The following is a 26,350-nucleotide window of genomic DNA, read 5'->3' as shown; positions in this document are numbered from 1 at the left end:
ATAGAGAGTATGACGTGTAAAAGGAGTACAGGTCTGGGTTGTGGAGAACTCTCTGTTAGACCCCCCCCCCCCCCCCCCACCCCGAGGGAAAACGGCTTTTGTTATTTTCACACTCACACCTAGTTAAGTTTGAAACTGGCATCTGGTTTTGTTTCCCACTTTTACTTAAAGGGAAATTCTGGTATTTGTCAACTTGGGTGTTATTCTTAAGCTTTTAACCTTTTATGAGTATACATCATACATGTTCGGGAGGCAGGAACAGTCTCAGTTGGGACGAGAGAAGCAGGCCTCGGACAGCTTTCTAAAACCCGCAGAAAACACAGAGGAGTATTGGCTTGGGGAGCCCTGTAGCTAATGTAGCGGGCTCTGTAATAACCGCGCATGAAAAACAAGATGAACACTCGTGCTACACCAGTCCAACTCCTCCAACAGTATTACGAGAACCGTGTGCTTTCTTCCTATCAAACCTATCCCAGACCGTGACGTGCATCTGTGTAATGAGATGATCACCATCATTCACTTCATCTGTGGGCAAAGTGACTTTGCCAAGAGCATCGCTGGTTCACAGGGTTAGTGTAAAGTTTATGTGGTAATGTCAGGGTTTTTATGGCCAGGGAGAGGCTTAGGTGCAGCACCCAAGACGCTTTGGGCCGAATCACTGAGGAGAGAATTATAATAACTAAATGACTTTTCCTAGATCTAATGTTTGTATTTGTTTCTGGACGACTTCTTTAGCAAGGTTTGTCTTTTGTCTTTGAGGGTGTTTTTTTGTTTGTTTTTATTATTATTATCTACTGCAGCTATTCCTGATTTTAATTTTATTTTTATTTTTTTATGGTTATAATAATGATCAGAAATTGGTTGAATTTTGAATTGGTTGGTTTTTTTTTTATAAAAAAATTTAAAATTTGCCACATGGGATGAACACATGGGCACATGAGAGGTTTCTGGATAATAAGTTATTCTCTCAGTTAGGAAAGCGTCTGTGTGTGTTCGAGATTTATCTAACCATTGTTTTATACTTAGTACTGTATGCTTGAATGGTGTCAACCTAATCTTTGGATCACTGATAAAAGGAAACACAGTCATCTCCGATAAACAGGATTATCATTCAGGGCTCAAAAGGAACGAGCTGTGTTTTCACCAGTCATATTCCACCCACCTGAAACAATACACGACACGTCCCGGCACGCCGCCTTCTCCAAATAAGCCTTCTCTCCTCTCAAATGAATGTTTTGCTTAAGTAGGAGGGATTTAAAGCATCAACCCAAACATCCTTAATAAGGACTAACAGATCTTGGATGGGGTGGGGGGGGGCCTCTGGGGAGAAGTTAGAGGTTTGGGTGTAACAGTGGGGGATTTGGGTGGGTTGTATCACGCGGCCTTGAGGTGAACTCAGAGGGATGGAAGTGGGACCACATGTTTGTCCCGAAATCGCACGACTCTGGCCACTCGGAGGTCTGAGTGCCGCCAAAACCACACGTTTGAGGTTTGGAGTGAAGAAGTGAAGCCGCCACAGACGTTGCTTAAAGGGATGTTTCACAGAACTTGCATTCCTCACAACGTTTATGATGCTTAACGCCCTCTAATGCCTTTTTTTTCTCAGTAATGAGGCTGTGTTATCTGCAGGCAGGTGTTTATGTCATGTTTTGCCTTTGTTTACTGACTTTGGCCATTTTCCTAATTGACACCAGACTTTTAATAGGGTTAGACTGTAAGCTGTTGTGTGTCTAAAGCTTTTTATCTCATAGCTCCATAACGGTGTGTTTGTAAAGTGTGGGGAAATGCAGATTGTGGTTCTCCCCCATCTCTTCACGCTGTTCCCCATCAGTATTTGCGGCGGGTGTAGAAACTCAGCCCTGTGACAAGCTTGGCTCCTCCTGGAACCGTCCCAGCTGCACTGCGACGCAACCTTGACATGTGATGAGACTTAACAGCGCCTCTCAGGCAGCGACGCACAGACGGTCGCTCCTCTATCAAATGCTCTGAGCTATGACCTCATGATCAGCACATAGACTGATACTTAAGACGGAGACAGTCGGTGTCTTTGGGTGTAAATGCAGTGATGATTTGTGTTTGTTGCCGTTTCTGGGGGTGGAGGTTTGTTGGTGGTTGTGTGTGTGTGTGTGTGTGTGTGGCGGGGGGAGGGGGGGCAAACCTTTTAACTAACGCATCACTTATTGTTTGATGTGATTCAGGCAGGCAGGCAGATTATTGTTTTCCACCTCATTTGTTTTTCTCCATGGAAGTCCACTTAATTAATGTGGTTTTGTGCCAAGAAGCTGCAGACGGGCCGACCGCTTCACCTTAAGATGCCTCGCTGCAATGTTCGTCTGATCATTAAAAACTGCAACCAAAGGCTCTGCTGTTCAAACGGGAATTAATGAATGAACAGTGCGACGTTACTCAATGTTACACTCTTTTCTTGTGCCTACAGGACTTGGGAGTGAGACCCCCATTAAACTAAGCAATCCCAGACTGCTACAGAAGAGAGCGCTGAGGTAAGATATGCGAGAAGACATTTTATCGTTGGCTAAAGAAGTGCTCAACACAAACCCAATTCTTCTAAGATATTTAAAAATGAAAGATGCCATGTGAAACATTTTGACATTAATATGTATTATCGGTTTTTAAAAAAGTTGAAGGTGTTACAAACACAGTCTTCACATTGGGGAGACATTAATCTACACTAACTACCACAGACATTGGATCCTCGCCAAGAAAGGCTGGCCCTCAGTGCTGTTTTGCTCTGTACAGTAATACATTGTTTTTTGTGGCACAAATCAAGAAAGGAATAAAAATGAGGTTCAGAAGTTGCAGATTGGAAAGGACAGAAGAGTAAGAAGAGGCAGCTGAAAGTCTCGGAGAATCTTTCAAAAATAATCAAATCAAGTCAAGTCTGTTTTATTTATGGAGCACTATATGACAAAACACAAATTTGGGGCAAAAATACATGCTTATCTGATGTGAAATTACATTTCATTAAAGTGGAATCTATTTTAGAGAAAATTAACACACTGAATCTAAAATAAAATTTCTGAAGAATTAAAACAATACTCATTCATCTGCATAATAGTATTTATTTTTATTTTTTTATTTTTATTTTTTATCATTTTGCACTTGCCACTTTTTTCTTAATGGTCTCTTGTAAATGTGTCACTGCCTTAATCTCTTACCTTGACTGGCATTCCCACATGAGCATCAGAGAGAAACCATCATTCTTTATAGATACGATGTAGGCCAATGTCAATTAATAGGGGATCTTAACAGCTTTTGGCCTGCGGGCCCCAAATCGGGCTTCTATGCAATAGAGGGACAAGAATATAACCAGACTGTAAAAATACATGAAGAACACACAGATGGTTGAAAACAAGTTCCAATTAATTTGACATACACTGATGTTGAAAATGTGACATTTAGGACATTTAACCCTTGCTGGAAAGCAGCCACTGTCACCGTAAGTGATACTCAGATAACAGTGCAACCATATTAAATTGCTAACATTAGCCACTTTAAGCTACTGGTCATACACATCATGTAGGGCTGCAACTGAAAACTTTGTACTGAACAGTGCTGTGGTTCACTATTGTTTATCAACTAAACTTTTTCTTCTGTAAGGCAAATGTGTTATTTCTTCTTATACAAGTTACATAGACTCCCTTTAATGCCGACAGGGATTAAACACATCCTGAGTGAAGATCTTTAACCTGGACGACAGCAGATCAGATCGGGTGCTTCAGACTTCGGTGTTTGAGCTCAGTGAGAAAGTAAAAGACGAGCTGACATTGCTGCTCAGCAGTGTGAAACCTCTCCTCTGCAACATTAGCAGGATTGCTCAGCATCGTGATGTTGGCTGGCTGTCGAAGACTCCGCCAGGCCTCCACATCAAGACTCTAATCTGTCGTTTCCTTTACGACACACAACGTCGGCCACAGTAACGCCAAGCTGTGTGGGCGGGGCTTTGATTTGAATCTTTGTGCGTGTAGAAATCACATTTTGGAAGATATTTAGTCATGAACACGGATACTGTTATGATGGAAAAGGATCTTCTATGTATTTACACAGTATATCGGTGTGTTTGCAGCTCTGTGGTCGCTGGAATGGACAAAACCACAAAGCCGTGTTTTCCCAATTCTTGACTGTTTCCTTACTTCAGAAATCTACTGCCAGCTTTTTTTTTACAGCTCAATTGCAACGTTGTGGTTTTGAATCAAATCCATAAATTACTTCAATATGTGGGGAGAGATTTGCTGTGTGTGTGTGTGTGTGTGTGTGTGTGTGTGTGTGTGTGTGTGTGTGTGTGTGTGTGTGTGTGTGTGTGAGGCAGAGGGTGTCATGGGGTTAAAAATGTCTCATTACTTCGAGATAAATATTTGATGAAATTTTAGTCTGTAATCCAAATGTATTGTTTGGATGGCTAATTGCTTGCTTTGTAGCTTCATCCATAATCCATCGGCTGATTGACTAGATTCTTGACCACCATTCAAACCGATCCCGCTTCTAGCGATTTTTTTTCCCAATGATTTGGATGACTGATCAAATTCAGAGTGATTCAGTGAGCCCCTTACAACTGCTTACACTGTCAGTCTATAAACAATCCAGTTTCCCACAGCTCAGTCCTGTTTTAATAACAGTTGGTATTTTTCCTGCACCCCTCAGCTTCCAGAAAGAATTCTCCTTCGACGAAAAAGACGACCCAGCCAAAAGCATCAAGGATATAGATGTTAGTCTCTTGGCCAATCTCCCCAAAGGTAAGTGGGGTTGTTTTTTTATTTGTGCTTGCTGAAAATGATCCTCACAATGTCAACTTTCCCAGGATTTTTCCAAGTTGCTGTTGTGCAACATCAGGTGGCTACGTAAAGATTTGTCGAAAACCGGTTTTCCTACAAGCCACAAGCCTCACAGATTGTAACAATATGAACTGCGGTGCTGTTTTATTTTCTCGACAGGCTCCATTTGAACCAAAATGTAAATCCAGTAGAGATGTCTGTGGCTCTGTCAGGTCCCACTGGATGGTGGATATAATGATCTGAAGAGCTGTTGAAGATCACTTTAGACTAGAGTTTTACAAGCTGTGATTCGGAAAGAAAGGTTTATGAATGTGAAACTGTAAAATAGAAGAATTGTTATAAGATTAATGAAAAGTAAAATAGTTTATTAAATGGAAGGTTTTTCTAGGCGATCAGCCCCGATGAATAGCCATTGCGTCTTTGTAGCTTCGTCAACGGATAGATGTCGAATATTCCACCGTTTTTGTTTTAAATTTACTTCAAACAGACTTCAGATAATTTGGCTGCTTTCAAAGAGTTGCTTCCATTTTGCAATCGCTAAGATTCTTGATTCTATTAAGAAATGTTTGTTTATCTCCTCACTAAGTAATGAATTGCAGGCTTGTCCTTTTTATGGTTTCTATGTAGGTAAATTGTATATCAGCTGTAGCTGATTAATAAACAGGCTGGAATTCACTTTGTTTGCTTATATGCCTCCTGCAAGCTGGTATTAGTTATATTGGTACTTTTTTGCTGCCCAATGACGCCAACATACTGATCTTGAAATGATTGAGCTGTACACATCACGTCAGTTTGAACTGTTTGTATCTTCTATTAATAGTTTAAGCTAATCGTTTAAATAATTCTGAATCAGACCTGCAGTATTTGTTTTAGATATCATTTGGAAAATGGGTCGGGCAACGGAAGTAGGCTGAACCTGTTTCTGTTGTTGTTTTAGTATGTAATCCACATTTCATATTTAGTGCTGTATCAATATCAGGTTGTGGATATTATGAGACTACCACCCAGGAAATGTCCATGACTGTCTAAAGGAGTATTTTGGTTTGTCGCAGTTCTGTTTATTCAACTGATTCAGTGTTTTGTTTTTTATTCTGAAGTCTCTGAATTGAGGAAACGATTTGAAGGCATTACCACAAGCTCAAGTGACGGGGAAATGAACAGGTGAGAGAAGGATGACACAGTTATTAAAAGGTTGCAGGTGGTTTTGATAATGACAGTGTTGTCCAGGTCCTAACGCGTCTAACGTTTTGTCTCTGTTTCTAGAAAGGAGCGCATCGCTCGACGGATGGAGGGCATAGAGGGGGAGGTGCATCCGTCCCTGCTGCCGAGCCTGGTGGCCAACCGGCTTCTGGAGGAGGACACACCGCGATACACCAGGGCCTCTGACCCATGTGAGCCTTGTGCTGGTGAGACGAATACTGCGCTGTCGCAGTATGTTTGTCTCTTTTTACACTGGAACAACTTGACTTGTGTATTCTCTTTGTAGTTACCGTCCAGCGGTACAGCATGGAGGGCTTTGAAAGCCCAGAAATACAGATGAAGGCTCCAGAGCGACAGTCCAGAGCTCGATGCAGGCCTGACCCTCTTTCCTCCATCCACATGGAGCCAGTCCACAGTTCGGGTCATACCACCGCTGCACCGGAGCTGGAGTCAAAGGCTGAACGCATCGCCCGCTACAAGGCGGAGCGGCGCCGGCAGCTGGCCGAACGTTACGGCATCTCTTTGGATCAGGAGCCGGACTTGGACCATCCCTCCCGCTACACCCGCAAAGAGTCAGACGGCTCAGACAGGCGTGCCAGAGGGGAACTGGTGGGGGAGGAAGGGGGAGACATCAACCTGAGCGCGTACACCAGCACCTCAGTCACTAGCCCGAGGGCTACAGCACCGCTGCACAGCCACCCCGACCCGGGCTACAATGTGGGTCGCCCCAGGGTGGACTCGTTCTCAGAGAGGGAGAGGCTGATGAACCTGGAGAATCAACGCAGGGCTGCACCTCCTGAGCCTCCGTCCCCGTCCTCGTACATGGACGTGACGTCATTGTCCTCCTGTGCCAGGGTGCCTGCTAAGGACCATGCAGTCACAGGGATGCCACCCACCTCACCCAAGCTGAGCAGACACCCTTCTCTCTCCTCACCTAAACATGGGGTGTCTCCCGGGGACCTGTTCATCGAGCAGCAGGCCCACAACATCCTCAGCAGACAGGGGTGAGTGCTCTCAATCACTATTTACTATTGACCTTGTCCTTTGATTATTTAATCCCCCAACTGTTTTCTCCCTCTGTTGCACTGCAAAGTTTAGGAAATAGATTACAATCTCCTCTGCATATTATATCCCATTCACGGGCCATTTCTGCTCTAGAGTCCCCAGCTTCCCTTCAAACCCGCATACACAGGGTTCGAGCCAGAACACTGCTGTATCATTGTGTTTAATAGATGGACTCACTGTGACAGTGTTATCCATTGGAACGACTCTCCCTCCCTCCACGTCTGTCTCTGTCCCTCTCCTTATCCACACATGTCCAAGGTCGTCCTCTTGGCACGAGTGTTGTTCCATACCAGCTCAGCAAATCTGAGCTTTTTCTGGAGCAGACCAACTTCCACTCAGACCTACTGCTGGGCAGATTAATGCAAAATGTGTGTGTGTGTGTGTGTGTGTGTGTGTGTGTGTGTGTGTGTGTGTGTGTGTGTGTGTGTGTGTGTGTGTGTGTTGTGCTTTTATTCCAGAGATTTTCGGTGGATTAGTTGAGAGTAGTAAACTGGTGTACTTTTTACATTTCCAAAGGAGCTGCTACTGACCAAGTTTTTAGTTTTGCAAGAACCACTTCCGAGTCTGTTTGGATGAAGAGTGTTGCTGGTCCAGGATTCATAAAGAGCTGCTTCTCTTATAAATATTTTTAGTAATTCAACCATGATGATCAGAGCTCTAAGTGCTCCATAAAAGGACAGTTTGGGTCCATTAAAACTAATTTTTTTTTCTTTTGGGGGGGGGGGGGGGGGGGGGGGTAAATAGCTTCCTGTTGATGGTTTCAACACTTCACGTTATTATGACCCATATATTTATTACATAAAGTGTATGCTGTTAACATCCATGATTTTCAGACCAACGTCCAGGTTCAACTTACACCTGCTCAACTGTACATACACACTCGTTACACACTGACAGACATGTCTGAACACCTCTGTGTATGTGGACATCCAATGCAGTCCAAACAGAATCTCATGCAGTGGCACTTTCCATTTTAGGGAATATGTATCGCTTCATTAGTTTGTTCTCGCTTTCCCAGTTCTCAGCAAGTAGTTTGGTAACAATAACAACATATTGATGGACAAAAGGACAAAAATAGGACCCAAGTAGTGACAGACCTGAATGATCCTTCAGACTACCAGTTATTAATAAATAAAATCAACTTTTCTTCAAAAGGTCTTTCTGTATTGTATTGTATTGTATTGATGGTAAAGACCCTTACAGAGACCACATGTTTATTACCTCTGAGGTACTCCTCTTTTAAGTATCAGTGGTGTTATCTCAAGCAGATAAATGACTTGCTGCTGCAGAGGAGAAGTACTGAGTAGTGTTTTGGCTCCACAGTTGATGGACCAGATAGCATCAGCGTGTGCACCTCCTATATATCGCTCCTCTGCTGTTCTGATGTAACAGCCCATTGGCCCGACCCAGATCTTACCCCGACTACAGCTCTGCAGTCTGCTGTTGCTCACGAACATATGAAGATACATTCCTTGACTTTCCATCTGACCAGGCCATCATTCCCGGTCCGTGTCGTCCCCCTCTGCTCTCAGGTTTCAAAACCTGATGTGTGTGTGTGTGTGTGTGTGTGTGTGTGTGTGTGCGTGTGTGTGTGTGCGTGTGCGTGTGCGTGTGCGTGCGCTCAGTGTTGTGTTACTGGGCGGCTCAGTGTGACTCCACGGTCACATCTCTGACCCACAGCTGTGTCTGATCAAGACCAGCGAGGCCCGAGGACAAAGAAGCAAACGGGAGAGCCTCCTCTCTGCCTCCTCACAGGGTGTCGAGGGTCGGACATGAGCAGCTACGTTAATGTTACGAACAAAGGTCATTCCTAAACAATGAAATGACTTTGAGTTTTAAAGTCTTTTTTTTTACTGAACATAGTTGAACGTTGTTTCCCTTCCAAAATAATTCAATATTCTGTCAATCATCGGTGTTACTCATGTTCTCAACATTGCTCCCGGTGATGTCTGGACAAATTTAGTGTAGTTACAGATCCGTTAGAAGAATCAATTTGTGGCTATTTTTCTGTACAATATGAAACATTTTTTTTTATAGGATGCAGTGTCTTCAGGAAAAACAGCTGTGTCTTGACATCAACATCATTACAAGTAACTTTAAAGTAATACAATGACAGTCCTCGTGGAAAAAGAAATCTAACAGCAGTTGAGTTTAAGTGAGATATTTTTAAAGCAACAAAAACAACATGCGACTTTCATTTTAAAGTAACTGATTCCAATCAGAGTATAATTTATAACTGATTAATTTAAATTTGAATTCTTGAAATCCTATAAAAAAAAACTCAGGTCAGGTTCCTCTGAATCAAGTCCACCCTATTTATTTGTGCTCCAATTAAATATGACTTTGTGCCTTGTGATTTCTAACCGGGTCATACATTCAGGTTGTGATTTCACTGAAATGACAACATTACAAACGGCTTCATCCCTCCTGCATGAAGACCTCTCTTTCTGTAATCATGATATAGGCACATTTTACTTGTAGAATTAGATCGACAGATAGATAGATATATACTTTATTAATCCCTCAGAGGAAAATTCTTAAAAAAATTCAGGCCTGTTCTTAATGAAACGGTCAGGATGTGCGTCTTAGTTCAGCATCGGCGGACCAGCGTGACTCATCTGGCTCTGGTGGACTGAGATGGCCTTTCCTCTGAACATCTGCTTCAGCAGATAAGACCTCAGTCAGAGAGGCCTGACTTCAGCGAGCCTTCTCTTTGGATACAGTGATGCATTGATCGCATGGATTTGTCCATGCTGTCTCTGATTTAATATAAGTGTATTGCGGTTTTGTGGCCATCGCTTCTAATCTAACAAACATTAAATACAAGATTTTTTATTCACATGTTGTTATGGGTGACGCCTCTTCCAACCACAGGAAGACTCAAATCTCTCACTGGAGAGTTGCCCTTGTATTCTTATGATCCCTCCGGTGGCCGAGCCTATTCTCACTCTGGTCAAGCTCAATGTGAAGTCAGTGGTGTGTGCAATGTGGTGTGTGTGCGCGTGTGCGTGTTCCAAGAAAGGAACTTAACGCTGAATCTGGACTTGTTACCTTCCCACCCAGTCACTCACTCACATGTTTCCCACCGGGTTTTCATTGGTGCAGTGCGAGGGCGAAACTTAGCACTGATTGGTTCCTCGAGACTGACGCTGAGGGCGACACCCACTCCCTCATCAACTGGCCATCAAGGTACACAGGCTGGTTGTGTCTTCCTGCAGTATCACTGACCGTGTTCCCATTCAGCTGGACTTAACCTAAACCCCCCAACCCTTATGAGTAGTGCTTCTTAAACTGCAGGTCATCACATCTCACTGAGTTAATGCAGCCTCACCATAAAAGATGCTGAGGCTGCATTAACTCAGTTTGGGTCCTGGGCTGATTGGAAGACACAAATGTTTAAGAATCTCTGCTTTTGAGTTTTGAGAGTCAGCTGACAACATCATCCTCATCCCCGCTGTCACCAGCTCCGTTCCCCTTTTGGCTTCGAACCATAACTTCATCTCTCATGCACCTTTTGCTGTGTTCAGTTTAATCCCCATGTGAAAACAACTGTTTGAAGCACAATATCAAAAATGATAAATGTGGAATAAAACGAGGGCAGTGATTTTGCAGTAATGTATTTATTAGGTACTTATAATCAGTGATCACACATATGGCGGTTATACCAACAACACATTCCACTTTGTTTTTGAAATCTCTCCATTTATCCATCAAGAATCAGTTGAGGTAGGTCAGATAGAGCGGAGTATCATTTTAAGACTGAGAGTTCCCTCTCAGTTCAAATAGAGTTGAATGTCTTGAAAAAAATGGAAAACCAACTTCTGTTATATAGTTGACATGTTTGATGGCAGGTTTACACATCTTACATTGGTATCTATGGTGTTAATTACAAATAAACATCAATGAATATGCTTGGAAATAACAGTAAACAGATGCTAATTATAACTTCATATTTGGCCTCACAGTCATCAGTGTTTTCTTCAATATCAAAGTAACCTAGTTGTGGTTTAAACAGGAAATGCTATTTGTTAATTCAGATGGACCTTTCATGGTGAAAATTTGTATCAAAATGCAGAAAAGAAACAAGCAAAACCTGAGTAAATCCTGCTTTGCAGTACAGGCTTCAGAAACCGTCTACTAATTTACAAAAAAACATACCAAGCTTTTCAGTGGATCAATATTTAATGTTGTAGGAGATGGAATACAGGAAATTTCTTATGATTAGATATTTTATATTTTATCAAACACAGGAAAAAAAACTGACAAGTTAGTGTCAACTTTGCAAGATGACTATTTTTGGTACATGATTGTTCTCTGCCCTAATATCAAATCAGCTCCTCAATTCATGCTGAAAGTCACACACACACACACACACACACACACACACACACACACACACACACACACACACACACACACACACACACACACACACACACACACAGAATCCTTTAGATTACAGGAGGACTTGACTCCTGTGTTTGTCTGCGTTGTAACAATGAGACCTCTGCTGTGTCTGTTCTTGTGTTATTAATGTTAACCAGTCCTTTGTCTCCTTGAAGAATCAGAGTTAGAGAGAGGCTTGCCAGGGAGGAGGGCCACCAGAGAAGCCCAGAGTTGGGAAATGTTACAGAAGCTTCAGTGTACCGCAGACAGTTTCAGCACCAACCCCAGACTTCTACACGCCATCACACAGACCCATTAGGCCCACAGCAGGCCTACGCCCATCTTCACCATCCTCCCCAAGCTCAGCTCACCCGATCCGGTCCACAGGGAGGACAGGAAGTTACTGGTTACCCCAGTTACCTGTCCATGGCCTCTGCTCCCACATCCAGAGGCGGACAGCAGCAGCAACAGCACGTCCAGGAGGAAGAGACTGAGGATTCTGAGGACGTGAAGACAGAGGGCCTCCTGAGGAGCAGGAAAGCAGTCCTCCCCTCAGAGATCCGACGCAGGGAGCGGAGCACCGATGACCCGCGAAGAGGAAGAGGGGAGGAGGAGCTGGGGATGTTCAGGGAGGCGGAGCCAGAGGAACCTGCACGAGGAGGAATCAGAGGCAGATCCAGGTGGGAGGAAGCAGAGCACAACTCCCATCTGCAGGCAGCAGAGGGCAGACCCAGAGAGCGGGAAAACACCAGTTATATCCACAAAGGTCTGGCTACAACCCACATCCAGCCCAGAGCATCACACACAGGCGCAGGAAGCTCCGCCTCCAGCACAGCCTTGAGCCGCTTTGTGTCAGACGCTGGGGATCTTCAAAGAACCAATCACAGGAACCTCCAGCATCAGATGCAGGACCCCCGAGAGGTCAGGGAGGGTGAGGGTTTCAGTAATGGAGAGAGTCAGCAGGACGCCCGGGTGTCCGTGGCCCAGCTCAGACATTCCTACATGGAGAGCACCACCACACCTCCAACCCACCGCAGGAATGAGCTGTAGGTGGCAAAGTGAAACGCTGCACGGCAGCTTCTCACTGGCTGGTTCCTGTGGAACTCACACTGATGCTTATTACCTAACATCGGCTGGCTACTGAGCGACTAACAAGCAATTTATTCTGGTGTGAAGTTAACATTAAAGCACAGAGGTGCTGTTGCAGAGTTTCTAATCTTTAGGAATGACATTCATTAATTGCCTAGGTTTTTCTGCTTTATTGGCACTTTGACTTGTTTGGTCACGACTTGGGTTAAATGAATGTGCTATAATAAATCTGCATGGCCTTGCTCACTTGCGTGATTTAAAAACCAGGGTGTGGTTGAATGTTCAACGCCTCTGCTTTTAAACAGTTCCATTTTTGCTGCTCGTCCCTCTCGATCTCTCCTCACCACGCTGTATTTTGTCTTTCCTTTGGGTTCTCTATCGGTTGGTTCCTTTCCTCCGGTGGCCCCTCCAGTGAGATTGAGGAGGACAGGGCACTCGCGGGCTACGAGGCCCCCTGGAGAGGGGAAAGGGACAGGGGGCGAAGGCCCCGGCAGTATATCTGTCCTGGGGAGAGTAGAAAGACCTCAGACAGGTTTAGGACGCAACCCATCACTTCTGCTGAACGCCAGGAGACTGATAGGTACTGCTCTGGACTCGAGAATGCATGGCTGAGCGTGACAATTGCTGGAAAATGTCAATATGATGATGCATGTTTCAGAAATCATGACATACATTTTTTTTTTTTTTTTTGGGGGGGGATGCGCAGAAATGTTGATTCTAATCATGTTTTGGTGAAATGAACCGATTAATTCTCAAACATTCACTGTTTTGTGTACAATCAATAATTCTATAGTATGTAGTAAGACTCACAATCAGATTAATAGCTTGAGCTGGATCATATTTCACCATAGACCAATGGGACTGACACGCACATACATACACATGAACCCACCCACTCTCCTTGATTTTTCCCCTGACTGTAACAACATTAGCGAACAGGGTGGCTTAAAGGCCAAAGGGCCCTCTGATTGGTCATCACATGTGACCACGGCATGGAAGCATGAATTGGCCTTTGTGGGTAATCAGGCCCTGAGACCATGGAGCTGAACAAACTTCTGTAATGCCGTCTAATTCTCCAGCTTAGTCTGCTTTACTGTTTCTCTTATTCATTTCTTCTCTCTAACAACCACATTTCCAGCATACCAGAATCGACTGCTTTTCACTGCACCTCCTCACCTTGTCTGCAACTCGCCTTCCTTTCCCGAACCAATCACCCCCCTCTGATATTAATCAGTAGGCATTGTTGTGTGTTTACTGATGGTCTCTTTCTTTTTGCACTATTGAAGGTCCTGTGTGAGTTCAGACTTTGCTTCCAATGAAGGTAAGTCGTTCTTGTTCATAGTTTAAAGACGTTTTGAAGGTTTTAGGGTAGGACTTACTTTTCAGATTATGTCTGCAACAGTTAGTGGATATACAACAGAAGATTTTGTCACAAGTTGGTAGAATACAAGTGTGTTTATGAATCGATGTGGATATAGACATTTAATACGTTGCCCTCAACCTATTTTCTACTAAGACATTAAGTAAAAGTAAAGCTCACAAACTACTGGAGCCTCTGCACTCAAGTGTCGATTCGATAATTGATTAAATGGCTGGTGTGGCTGTAGTATGTGTTTGACCAGTGACATTGCTTGGCCAGGACGTCCTGTTGCGTAATCTTTGATGGCACGTTTACACCAGTAAAAGTGATGTAATTTTACGTGTGGCTGGTCAATTGTCATGCTTCAGTTTCACTGTTATTTTGACTTATGGTGTTGTGCTATCACAATCAGACACAACAGGATTTAGGGTCTTCAAAAGGTAGGAAGGTCACCAAATGTTCATTAGAGGACTCCTAATTCTCGGATACCAACACGGTTCTCTGAGTAAATTAGATTACTCTAGTTTATCTTTGGGCAGCTGGAATAATGAGATCATAGTGATGTAAAAAGGTTCAGTTCAGTTTCTTTCCATTTAAATTCAACCTGCTCTGAATCAGTAGTATCTGTCATCCAGAAGTCAATACTTTATGTAACAATAAAACCATGATTGGCATGATCATCTGGAGGTTCACAGTTGCAGCCAGCCATAAATGAGCAACATGTGACTTTTCAGTGGTTTCTTATCAAAACTGCAGTTGTAGACACGAGACTGGAGGCCAAATGACTCAAACCTCCTTTTTTAAAGTCTTAGTTTTTAACAGGAAAACACAACATTGTGAAGCAGAGTTTACAGAGTCATTAACGGTGCTCACAGTAGCAGAACGGCACTTCAGCTCCACTGAGAGCAGAAGCAGCTCATCTGCTTCTTATAAACACACTCAGCTGTTACGCTTTTTGTACTGACTAGAATTATATGGAGCAGAGCTCAGTGCAGCGACGTCAATCAAAGGGAATAGTTGTTTAGTGATGTAATGTCATATGTCTTGCTGTGTGTGTGTGTGTGTGTGTGTGTGTGTGTGTGTGTGTGTGTGTGTGTGTGTGTGTGTGTGTGTGTGTGCACGCTCAGCCATGCCTCTCACACCTGTCTAGCTTTTCATAGTCTCCTCAGTGGTGACAGTTCACAGGTTTAGTGGAGTTGGTCGTGTGTAATGATGAAAGTAAATATAATGATGGTGATCAGGGGTATTTTTTGTATGTTACACGCACTGATTCTTATTTAGAAAAGAGTCTGTTATCACAGTAGGTAAAATATTTCTGAGACTGCACTTTAGTTGAACCTTGGAGGAGTTTGACACCTCAACAGTCTAATTGACGAGATATATTAGTCAATATTTGTGACCCCAAAAGCGAATGTCAGTTAAAATACAATATTAAGTGGTAAAAGATCATTTACATCGTAATTGGATTAATTTTCCACTGTTTTGATTTTCTTGAAAATAGGGAACGTTGAAATAAATTACCTCACAGTTAATTTAACTGCTTTTTAATTAGAACAACGGGGGGTAACAATATTTGCTATCGAGGTAAATGAAATAAAAATCAAAGACAACCACCCAAAGAGTAAAATGTTAAAAAACATGTTTTGTACCGAGCATTAACAAGGTGTGGAAAACAATACATGCTTGTGCTGTTAAAGATGAGCTTCTTGTGTTTGGTTATTTTTATTTTGTATTTGGTTATTTTTACCAAGGAACAAAGCAGAGGTTCATGTTTTTAGTTTTTTCCAGTCAAATTTTAAACACTGTTTACAATGAGCGGCAGATTCATCATTGCAGTAATTTTTTTCCAGCTGATTTGAGTACATTACTTCATATGGTGGCTACATGTATAGTATCATAATCAAAGACTAAGGTCCCAGTGTAGTTATTTCTTAAAAAGTTCACCCTTAGCAAAGAAGTTTCTTCTTTTAACCGCATAGTTAAAACTTTTCAAAACGTTACAAAGTTTTTCTTATTCCCTTTCTGTTTTACAGAATCTCACATGTAGCTATTACTGAAATGCATAATGTTAAGTGAAACACTGAGTGAATTATTCCAACTTAAAGTTACTTTTTTTTATGGTTACACCAGTCCATCAAAGCCTCACATATGGTATGTGACGACCGGTTCTTTTGGTAGTATTTGAAAAAGTATTTTTTAGTGCATCTCACCCTTCAGAGGGACACTGCTCGTTGAAGACCTTAAAGATATTTCTGACGTGTTTTTATGGAGAAGATCTCCCAAGTTTCTAATGATTTTTCCCCTTTTCGCCTCTCTCTGTAGCTGACGAGGAGAAGCTCGATGAACGGGCCAAGCTGAGCGTAGCAGCCAAGCGCTCTCTCTTCAGGGTGAGTTTCAGCTTCAGCCTGTTGGTGCTTTCATTTCTTCAGATTACATGCCGGTTCCAAACACCGAGCTCACCAATCAAGGACACAAACATTGATTCTATCAGATGTTTGTTTTCTGTCTTTTCATTACTTTGAGGATTTAGAGATAAAAATTCAGATTGCGGGCATGGGGCGGACGAGACGCAGCATTTCACCGAAACAAGCATTTTAATGAGTGCATTTCACTTCACTTCAGTGAAATTGACCCCAAACATGCTCTGCAGTGTTTAGTTTTAGTCAATAAATACTTCAGATTTCCCAACAGCTTCGACAGTAGATTTGATCTTAATGCACTCTATCAACTGCCTTTAATCACTCACTATAACTGTGTTATTTGTCAAGACATATCTACTCTACATAATCTACTCTAGGTAAAGTCATGCCATGTTTCGACCATCTTTCACCCGACTCCACAACAACTGACTCTTTGACAAACTGAGGTGATTTATAATGATCCTCCATGTTTATCTGAACATGCAGGAACTGGAGAAGAGCATTGATGGCGGCGCTCCGAAACCCCGGTCCAGGAATGCAGCAGTTGACAGGAGACTAAGACGAACACAAGATCGGTCCAGAACTCAGCCAGTCACCACCGAGGAAGTAGTCATCGCAGCCACGTAAGCTAAAGGATTAGTTTACTGGACTTTAGTGTATTAAGAGTCAGCACCAAAAAATGTATACCACTTCCAAAACTGCGCGTATGAACTACAGAACTATAGCCCAGAGGTAGTCAGCGTAGCTTAGCTTAAAGACAGGAAGACTGTCATTCACTGCCCCCTTTAGTTGCCATGAAATAGTTGCAGCATGTCACTTCCCATAAAACCAGAGTTTGTTGTGTTTTTGGACAATTAAACCAGCAAGAAGCAAAATATGTGTTAGTGAGCTGTAGAGGTGGTAAATGTGTTTTTGAATTGAAGAGTGGGTCACTTAGCTGCTTCCTCCTGCCGGTTTTTATGCACAGCTCAGCTAATCACTGTCTAACTTTATATATGTATATATATATATATATATATATATATATATATATACACACAGTGAAAAAGTGTTTGCCCCCTTCCTGATTTCCAATTTTTTTTGCATGTCTGTCACACTTAAATGTTTCAGATCATCAAACAAATTTAAATATTAGTCAAAGATAACACAAGTAAACACAAAATGCAGTTTTTAAATGACAGTTTTTATTATTAAAGGAGAACAAAAATCCAAACCCACATGGCCCTGTGTGAAAAAGTGTTTGCCCCCTCCTGTTAAAACACAACTTAACTGTGGTTTATCACACCCGAGTTCAATTTCTCTAGCCACACCCAGGCCTGATTACTGACACACCTGTTCTCAATCAAGAAATCACTTAAATAGGACCTGCCTGACAAAGTGAAGTAGACCAAAAGATCCTCAAAAGCTAGACATCATGCCGAGATCCAAAGAAATTCAGGAACAAATGAGAAAGAAAGTAATTGAGATCTATCAGTCTGGAAAAGGTTCTAAAGCCATTTCTAAAGCTTTGGGACTCCAGTGAACCACAGTGAGAGCTATTATCCACAAATGGAGAAAACATGGAGCAGTGGTGAACCTTTCCAGGAGTGGCTAGCCGACCAAAATTACCCCAAGAGCGCAACGACGACTCATCTGAGAGGTCACAAAATACCCCACGACAACATCCAAAGAACTGCAGGCCTCACTTGCCTCAGTTAAGGTCAGTGTTCATGACTCCACCATAAGAAAGAGAATCGGCAAAAATGGCTGCAGGCAGAGTTCCAAGACGAAAACCACCGCTGAGCAAAAAGAACATTAAGGCTCGTCTCATTTTTGCCAGAAAACATCTTGATGATCCCCAAGACTTTTGGGAAAATACTCTGTGGACTGACGAGACAAAAGTTGAACTTTTTGGAAGGTGTGTGTCCCATTACATCTGGCGTAAAAGTAACACCGCATTTCAGAAAAAGAACATCATACCAACAGTAAAATACGGTGGTGGTAGTGTGATGATCTGGGGCTGTTTTGCTGCTTCAGGACCTGGAAGACTTGCTGTGATAAATGGAATCATGAATTCTACTGTCTACCAAAAAAATCCTGAAGGAGAATGTCCAGCCATCTGTTTGTGACCTCAAGCTGAAGCCAACTTGGGTTCTGCAGCAGAACAATGATCCAAAACACACCAGCAAATCCACCTCTGAATGGCTGAAGAAAAACAAAATGAAGACTTTGGAGTGGCCTAGTCAAAGTCCTGACCTGAATCCTATTGAGATGCTGTGGCATGACCTTAAAAAGGCGGTTGATGCTTGAAAACCCTCCAATGTGGCTGAATTACAACAACTCTGCAAAGATGAGTGGGCCAACATTCCTCCACAGCTGTAAAATACTCATTGCAAGTTATTGCAAACGCTTGATTGCAGTTGTTGCTGCTAAGGGTGGCCCAACCAGTTATTAGGTTTAGGGGGCAAACACTTTTTCACACAGGGCCATGTGGGTTTGGATTTTTTTTCTCCCTTAATAATAAAAACTGCGTTTTGTGTTTACTTGTGTTATCTTTGACTAATATTTAAATTTGTTTGATGATCTGAAACATTTAAGTGTGACAAACATGCAAAAAATAAGAAATCAGGAAGGGGAAACACTTTTTCACACCACTGTGTGTATATACATAGAATAATCTTTTCATAGAAGTCAGAAGTCTCAGCAAGAAAGTAAATAGATACATTTCTCCGTAAGCCATTCCCTTTAAATCAGGTGCCTTAAAGGGAAAGTTCTCTTAAATAGCACCCCAAAAAACATCTCTTATCTTATGTATTCTGGTATATAGTCATTAATCTTGAAAAACAATTTGCTGTTAATTTAAAAAAAAAAAAAAAAATTTAAACACAAACTGTTGGGAGCAAAACAAATGAAATTCCATTCACCTTCATTATATTGTGGTGTATTTTTGTATAAACTATCTGTATGGTTTGACACTCGGGGTAAATAAGACAATATTAACATAATGACATGATGTAGCAACCTTTTGTTACTTTGTCAGCCTGATGGCTAATCCATCACCTTTTCTGTTCTAGATTAAAAAATTAATTTCTGTGTGAACCTATCTATGGATTGTGAAATGAAATTTTGCTTTGAACCTCCATCCATCTTTCTAAACACTGATGTGTTCACTGTCTATACCTCAACATGCCTTAACTTTAGGTTCCCATTTTCCTGATCACCTGTAAATCATCTGGTTCATTCCTTCTGTCTCTCTACCACCTGTGTGTGTGTGTGTGTGTGTGTGTGTGTGTGTGTGTGTGTGTGTGTGTGTGTGTGTGTGTGTGTGAGACCTTGTCCTTGACCACTGTAGCGTCCCCTCCCACGTGCCACAAATGGTGGCCACTCACACTGCTGTAGCACGTGTCCATAGCCCCACCCTAGTTTGCAGCACTGCCCTGCCTTACAGGTACACGGCACCTGTGTGTGCACGGATGTGACTGCTCACCTCGACCTGCAGTGTCTGACTAACATGTTTGAGCCTCACTGGTGCTGTTGATTTACCACAGTATCGTTTTCGTCTCAGTAGTATTCTCACAATTAGATTTTAACTTACAGAATGCAGGTGTTGGAAGTGTAAAGTCCTAATGCTCAATGTTTTATACGTTTTAGTGTCCTCCTGTGTGACCAGAGGAAACTGAATGATTGGATTATTAAATGACAGGACTCGCCCTGCATGTGTAACGCACCTTTTTTAGCTCTTTGTTAAATATTTTATTGGATGTGGTTACATGCACACAGAACTTAAAGGCTGTCTGCCATGTTGCATGCCACCTCCCAGCCTGCATGAGCTTCTTCCATGCTTACCAGAAGTCTCCCTTTCTCCTACCTCTTTGTCCTTTGGGTGTCACCCTCCCCTCAGCCTGCAGGCATCCTCGCAGCAGAGCGCCACTGCTCGGGAGCAGGCGCGGGAGGCCCAACAGGCCCGACAGGCACAGGAGACCCAGGAGATCCGAGGCTCCAAGCAGGCGTCCGCAATGGAGGGAAAAGTTGAGAAGCAGAAGCAAAGTCACGGTTCGGAGGAGCCCGACCTCTGCAACCTCAGCCTGGTAGAAAAGATGGCGCTGTTCAACCGACTGGCACAGCCTCCGACCAGGGTCACCCGCACCAGAGGGGACACACGGCAGCGCAGATCCAACAGTCGCTACCAGACGCAGCCCATCACTCTGGGAGACATGGAGCAGGTGTGTGAGGAGCAGAATATTGAGTGTCTACCTGAAATTTTGTCCTTTTAGAAGTATACATCTAAACTTTGCATACTCTAATGAGATTGTTCCTGTTTCCGTTGTTTTCAAGGTTTTAAAAAATTAGAAGTATCATTTCAACTCATCATATAGTATGCCTGAAAATAGAGTTTATACTTTTATTTATTTTGTTCGTATTAAGAAAATGCTGGCACAAAAAGTTGAATTTAAATGTAATTGAGTTCAAATCTATATTCACATAAAGAAAAAAAAAAAGTTTGGAAACCTCAGTAAGGAAAACAGAGATGGAATCTTTTTTCCAGCACAGACAGACAAATATGAAGTGTCATGTACAGAGAAGAGAAGTCAACTCTTTTAGAGGGCAAATTTAAAACAATTCAATTATGAAACAATTAAATCATTTAAATTACAATGTCTAGTAAAATAATGCTTGCATGTAAAATTACACATAAGGAAATTCATGTTTAATGGATGAATCCTAACATGGTCACATATGTGTCAATAGATAGGGAAGATCTGGCAGTAAGGGAGCAGCAATCTAGAAAGGTCATTAAAAAACAATATGCAAACAATCTTAAGTGAAGTGAGGAAAAGACCAATGCGTGGAAGTTATGGCCTCTCTTCTTTATACAAGTGCTGAGTAGATTAAAGTATGTAAAGTGTCATTCCAAAGAGAGGAAATGTTTAAATTTGTAAGTGTACTTAAAGCGAAAAAAAAGCTACTTTTATTGACCGAGCTTGTTTTGTGGTCAAAGTTTGAATCATAGAATACTCCCAGCTGTCTGCAGATATTTGAGGACAAATGCTTTAGAAAATTTAAGCAATTGCAGTAATCGCGTTTCCTTCACGTAAATTAAGCACATAATTGATAATATAATAAGTAGATATTCTGTTTAATGAGCAGAAGGGTTTCTGGGAGTTATGGTAAAAGCCCTCCGTGCTGTCAGAATAGAACATGTATGAAGCAAGTGTTGTGCGTGTTTCTGCCTCAGGAGCTCTCAGATATAGACAGCAGGGATGAACAGGAGCTGTGTGACAGCCCAGTAGAGCACCTACAAGTAAGACTGCTGAACGGTCACCGTGCACTCTGCCTGCGACTCTGGAGGCCAACACAGCTGGAGTACTCTTCTCAGAAATGACCGTACATTTCTGGGAACAACACAGCACTGTGTGGCATCTCAGTTTTTTGGCCCGCCTCCATGTTGGTGTGATTTCATAATGAATGTGTGCGGTGCATGGCCCAGCTTCCGATAAACTTCTGACTCAGTGCTCATCACCCCCACCATATCAATAAAGAGGCTGTGATGTGTGGATTGATGATGCTGCCGGCCTTATTTCACCAAGACCGAAGGGCTTGAAAGACACCTCTGTGGTGGAAGGAGATGAGGACAAAAAACAGTTCCACTCCCGGACTGAAAGCTGCTATTTGTCATCAGCTCATGTGAAACTGTCAGCAGTTTGAGGGAGGGGAAGCAGGAGAAAGAAGACGTCAGCAAAGACACGGAGTTAAAGGGCTCTCTTTGCATGAAAAACAATTTTCTCAACAGTTTTGCTTTTTCCATGGATGTTTACTGTTGCCGCTCATTTTTTACTAAGCAAATATGTCAGGTCAGTTCACAAGTATTGATGTGAACTAATGGTTACAGCTGCAGCTGGAAGCATTGTGCGTAGGAGGACTGCTGGCATGGCTTTGTGATGTGGGTACAACTGACCGGCGAGATAGGCTGCCCTTTGATGCTCAGGAAGTGCAGTGCAGGCAGGCTGTGATTAGTCAGCGGGATTCTCTCGATTGTTTGCATGCCCGACTTGTTTCTCAGCCTCTGCAGCAAACTGACCCACTTCTTTGTTTGTGTGTGTCTCTTTCTCCCTCCCGGTTACACAGCTTCAAAACGGTGCCGGCTCTCGGTTCGGACGCCTCCCCTCTTCATCCTCCTCTTCTGCACTCCGAGCAGGAGGCACCGTCTCCACCGACCATGCCGGAGACATCCACATAACCAGTGCGGCAGCCTGTCCCGAGCTCCCTCCCGCCAGCTCTGACAGGTCCCTTCCCCCTCGCCAGCCGGACGGATCGGCCCGGAGGACCCAGGACTCCTCGGACCACCACGGGTTCCAGATCTTGCCCCGGGGAGAAGACCCAGCTGATCTGGGAGGTGGGAAGAGGAAGCTGTCCTCTCCGGAAGGAGTGGTCAGGCAGGCCGCCCTGCCCCAGCCCCAGACTGGAAGAGAGAGGAGGAGGGAGGAGGAAGAAGGGGAGGAGCAGCAGCAATGGCTGTCCAGATGGAGGGAAGAGGGAGCTGTGAAGTGCTCAGAGAGCTACATGGTCCAGGAGAGGCAGGAGCAGAGGGGGTATCTGAGGGAGGAAGGACACCACGCAGACAGCCAGAAGAGCAGAGCCATCAGTGGAGGTAGGAACAGCAGACAGCATCCGCCCTGGCTTTTTATTGTCTGCTTCATTTATTGTATTAACTACTACTTTTGTTGTTGAGATGTGTGTCCTTTCTTCACCCTTTTTTATGTCTAGTTTACTTGTTCACAGTGCACAATAAGTTTAGCTTTACAAGGAAAGATAAAGATAATTCAAAAGAATTGTGCACAGATGCAGTCAGTGGTGCCATTTTGTGGTAATTTGCAGTTGGATATTATTTTTTTTTTATGTAGAAAAAAAGAGAGTGGTGCTAGATAAGTGAAATGACTATACTTTTTAAGAAGCTCACTGTAAGGCAAAAAGAACAAGTCTGTCTATTTCAGATTTTCTCTTTGCAAATTAGCACATTTTTGCCTCTTAGCTCGCTGAATTAAGATAATAACTTTGTAAACAATGTACCTGCTAAACATCATTAGCACTGTCATTATCAGCATGCTAGTATGCTGACGTTAGCATTCAAAAGTCTTTATTTGTCATATTTCATTTCCAAAGTGGAGCTGCTGTTTTGCCCATTTTTCATGTTTTGTGCTCATCAACAAATATTAGCTTGCTAAATTTGTGTTTGCATATTGATCTTCACATCCAAAATCACGTTTTCCAGTCAACCTTATCCACAAAAGGCAACAAGGATAAATTGAATGTGGCTTTCGGTTTGACAGAACAAATCAAAGAGTGAAATGGGCTCTAAATATTTAAAGAGCAAACTGTGAGACTGTATAAACAACCGTGTCAATTTCAGACAGCAGTCAACCACCACTTCCTGTGTGTGTGTGTGTGTGTGTGTGTGTGTGTGTGTGTGTGTGTGTGTGTGCGTGTGCGTGTTGTGAAAATTTTGTATTCACATTGTGGTTTTCAGGCTTCCTTTCTGTCTGAGCATTGTGATTGTCTCGGTATCTGTGAACAGCCTGTCGGAGAACATAGAAATCAGTCAGATAAACAAATTATTCCTGTAGTTGTTTGGGGGGGGGCAGGGTGATAGGTTAGTGCTGTGACCAGAGGACTCCAGTGTTTCCACAGTGTGGGTTATTGGATTACAGCTGTGGCAGAGACATTAAAAGCTGTGAAAAGTGTCTGTGCTGCTTCCCACATGCGGATGAGAGACTCGGTAAGCACGAAAGATGTTCGCTCCCACGCTGGTTCGAGCTGCTGAGTCAGCACTGTGAGAGCGATGACTGTACTTTTATACAAAACCCCGTCACCATGGAGTCTCTGGCGTATTGTGTTATTTAGAGGATTGTATCCTATACAGGGAGGATGGCAGGGAGTGTGATAAATTGGAACCATTGGAAGCATGTATATTAAATCGATTTGTCTTCCTCATGTGAGCCTCAGCAGACCATGCAATCCACCGTGGATCCTTGTTAACATCCATGGAGTTGAGATTTAACTTTGTGTGTGCTTGCCTGCTGACAGAGCTGCTGGAGTCCACCGTGGTAACATCCAGAGCAGCATCTGGTTCTCCCGGGAGTGTGAGTCAGCTCGCAGCGGGGGACTGGCACACGGACGGCCTGGTTCTGCCCGAGCAGGACGGCGAGCTGAGCGACATGATGTCGGCCCGACACATGTCCATCAAAGAGAGGTGAGCGCGGTGATTTGAAGGGGGAGAGGACATTTTGTTTATCCAAAATGTTCATTCTTCCATGTTTGAAGATACTGTCAACCTTTTCATTTAATCAGAATGCCACTTGTGTCAGGTTGTCTTGAAAGATTCTTTTTATGGATCACTTGTTCTGTGAATTTAGCCAACAAAACAAAGGACTCTCTTCCATTCACTGTTTAAAATGTTGGTTATGTTGGAAACTGAAAGTGAGATCACGAGAAGGAAAAATATTTAGTGGGTTATTACTTCATTTATTTTAGTTTGTGCTGCTGCTAGGCTCCCTGGGATGAAGAGTGAAATATTAACAGAAGCACTATGTTGGATATGAACTACACAGTTGAGACATTTTCAGTCATACTGATGTTCTTTAATGCTACTAAACTTGCATGAGTCGACACATGCTGATTGATAGGTTGAATATATTTAACTGAGATAAATAGATATATTTATAATAGGAATTTTGCAGTCAAGCTTCTAGTTTTTCCATGCTGTAGCATGTCTTAACCATTCAAATCAGGCTTTCCACTGCAGTGAGGCACATCAGCCCCCTATATTCACTCACTAAAGGATAAGACAGGATATATTTTAGATTTTTTTCTATTGTTTACAAAAATCACAGTACCAAATGCTTAATCACGCTCTTAATGGATTGATAATGAAATGATTCTGACTGAAGATTAAACTGAAAACCTTCATCACCCGTCATCATTCTTATGATGATTATTTACAGTTGACTTCAGATGAACTTGTTCGTAATGTAGCTTTTAACTGAAGCCCAGTATTGGTTTCCCAAACAAATCCTTACGTAAGCACAGTTATGTCACATTATGTCAATGGGCCCGCCTGCTCGTTCGACTGGTAAACACACGGCAGCGATCACACTCTAAATTGATTGATGACATAATGGAGCGACACGTAGACTAGTGTTAAACACAGTGTGTTCCAGCCCGCTCATTGTACTTTCTCTCACACACTCTTTGGGACCTCTTCGCCTCGTTCCCACTTTTAAAGCATTTTACTGGAGGCAGGATCTGTATCCCAGATACAGTTGGCGACATGTATTCAGCGTCGCTTTCATCCTGTTTTCGGCGTTGTTGTGACGCCCCCTCCCCCCGCCCCGAACAGAACAGGACTTCTCCTCAGTGGGTCACAGAGGGTTGGTTGTGATGGGGGCATAGGGGCACTGCCAACACCCTGACCCCTCCCGTATGGGTCTCATCGGCTCCCAACTCACAGATGAGAGCACAACAATAAAACCTCGGTTAGTGTTAACTACTTCATTTGGGACTTTAAAATTCTCTAGTGCTGTATGTATAAACCACAACTCCTTATCTAAAAGCATATAAGTTCAAGTATAGATTTTATTGTGGTGTTTTTTTTCCTCTTTAACATCCCCCCCTTTTTTAAATGCCTCAAATCTATGTTTAAAAAAAAAGAAAAAAACAGCTTCAGTTACACAGCCTTGAAGTATTTAAGTAATGTTAATGTCTAATTGTACTCTAGCTGTCCCCACTCCGTTTATCCCCGATCAGAACTGTGCACTGTTAAACTAAAAGGCGTTTTCATGGGAAACCTCCCTGTTTTCCGTCGGTTCTGGTGTTGTAACAGGTTGAGTAAAAAGTTGCAGTGAAGCAAGGCTGAAGTTTTACTGAGTGCTAACGTTGAAGAGCGAGTTTGTCGTCATTTCATGACCCTTATTGGCTCTGCATATTGTTATCAGTCTGTTATGACAGTTTGGACTGATGACTGTATGTGTGTATTTTTTATTTTTTTTTAAAGCTTAAATCCCCCA

General features: G+C 42.8%; 1 protein-coding gene across 17 annotated transcripts in view; it reads left to right on the top strand.

Annotated features, from left to right (window-relative positions):
• Window positions 1-26,350, top strand: part of svila (supervillin a) — a 77,397-nt gene that overhangs the window by 19,846 nt on the left and 31,201 nt on the right. For 12 of the 17 annotated variants that reach the window (XM_069151293.1, XM_069151283.1, XM_069151295.1 and 9 more), the window contains exons 2-17: window positions 2,438-2,501; window positions 4,660-4,751; window positions 5,888-5,951; window positions 6,054-6,196; window positions 6,277-6,994; window positions 10,161-10,244; window positions 11,618-12,487; window positions 12,943-13,110; window positions 13,817-13,851; window positions 16,213-16,277; window positions 16,797-16,933; window positions 19,642-19,737; window positions 20,191-20,512; window positions 21,526-21,591; window positions 22,416-22,938; window positions 24,372-24,537. In XM_069151293.1, coding sequence (XP_069007394.1) covers window positions 2,438-2,501; window positions 4,660-4,751; window positions 5,888-5,951; window positions 6,054-6,196; window positions 6,277-6,994; window positions 10,161-10,244; window positions 11,618-12,487; window positions 12,943-13,110; window positions 13,817-13,851; window positions 16,213-16,277; window positions 16,797-16,933; window positions 19,642-19,737; window positions 20,191-20,512; window positions 21,526-21,591; window positions 22,416-22,938; window positions 24,372-24,537 — 3,613 coding nt within the window. The remainder of the gene's footprint in view (window positions 1-2,437; window positions 2,502-4,659; window positions 4,752-5,887; window positions 5,952-6,053; window positions 6,197-6,276; window positions 6,995-10,160; window positions 10,245-11,617; window positions 12,488-12,942; window positions 13,111-13,816; window positions 13,852-16,212; window positions 16,278-16,796; window positions 16,934-19,641; window positions 19,738-20,190; window positions 20,513-21,525; window positions 21,592-22,415; window positions 22,939-24,371; window positions 24,538-26,350) is intronic. The other 5 variants (XM_069151279.1, XM_069151286.1, XM_069151290.1 and 2 more) reach the window with 5 other exon arrangements.

This window comes from Embiotoca jacksoni, unplaced genomic scaffold, assembly GCF_022577435.1.
Source record: "Embiotoca jacksoni isolate LCO1_2020_lvr unplaced genomic scaffold, fEmbJac1.0.p SCAF_17, whole genome shotgun sequence".
NCBI classification, from domain to species: Eukaryota; Metazoa; Chordata; class Actinopteri; family Embiotocidae; genus Embiotoca; species Embiotoca jacksoni.
Note: the sequence above shows the minus strand (reverse complement) of the source record. Positions and strands in the feature narration are given on the sequence as shown.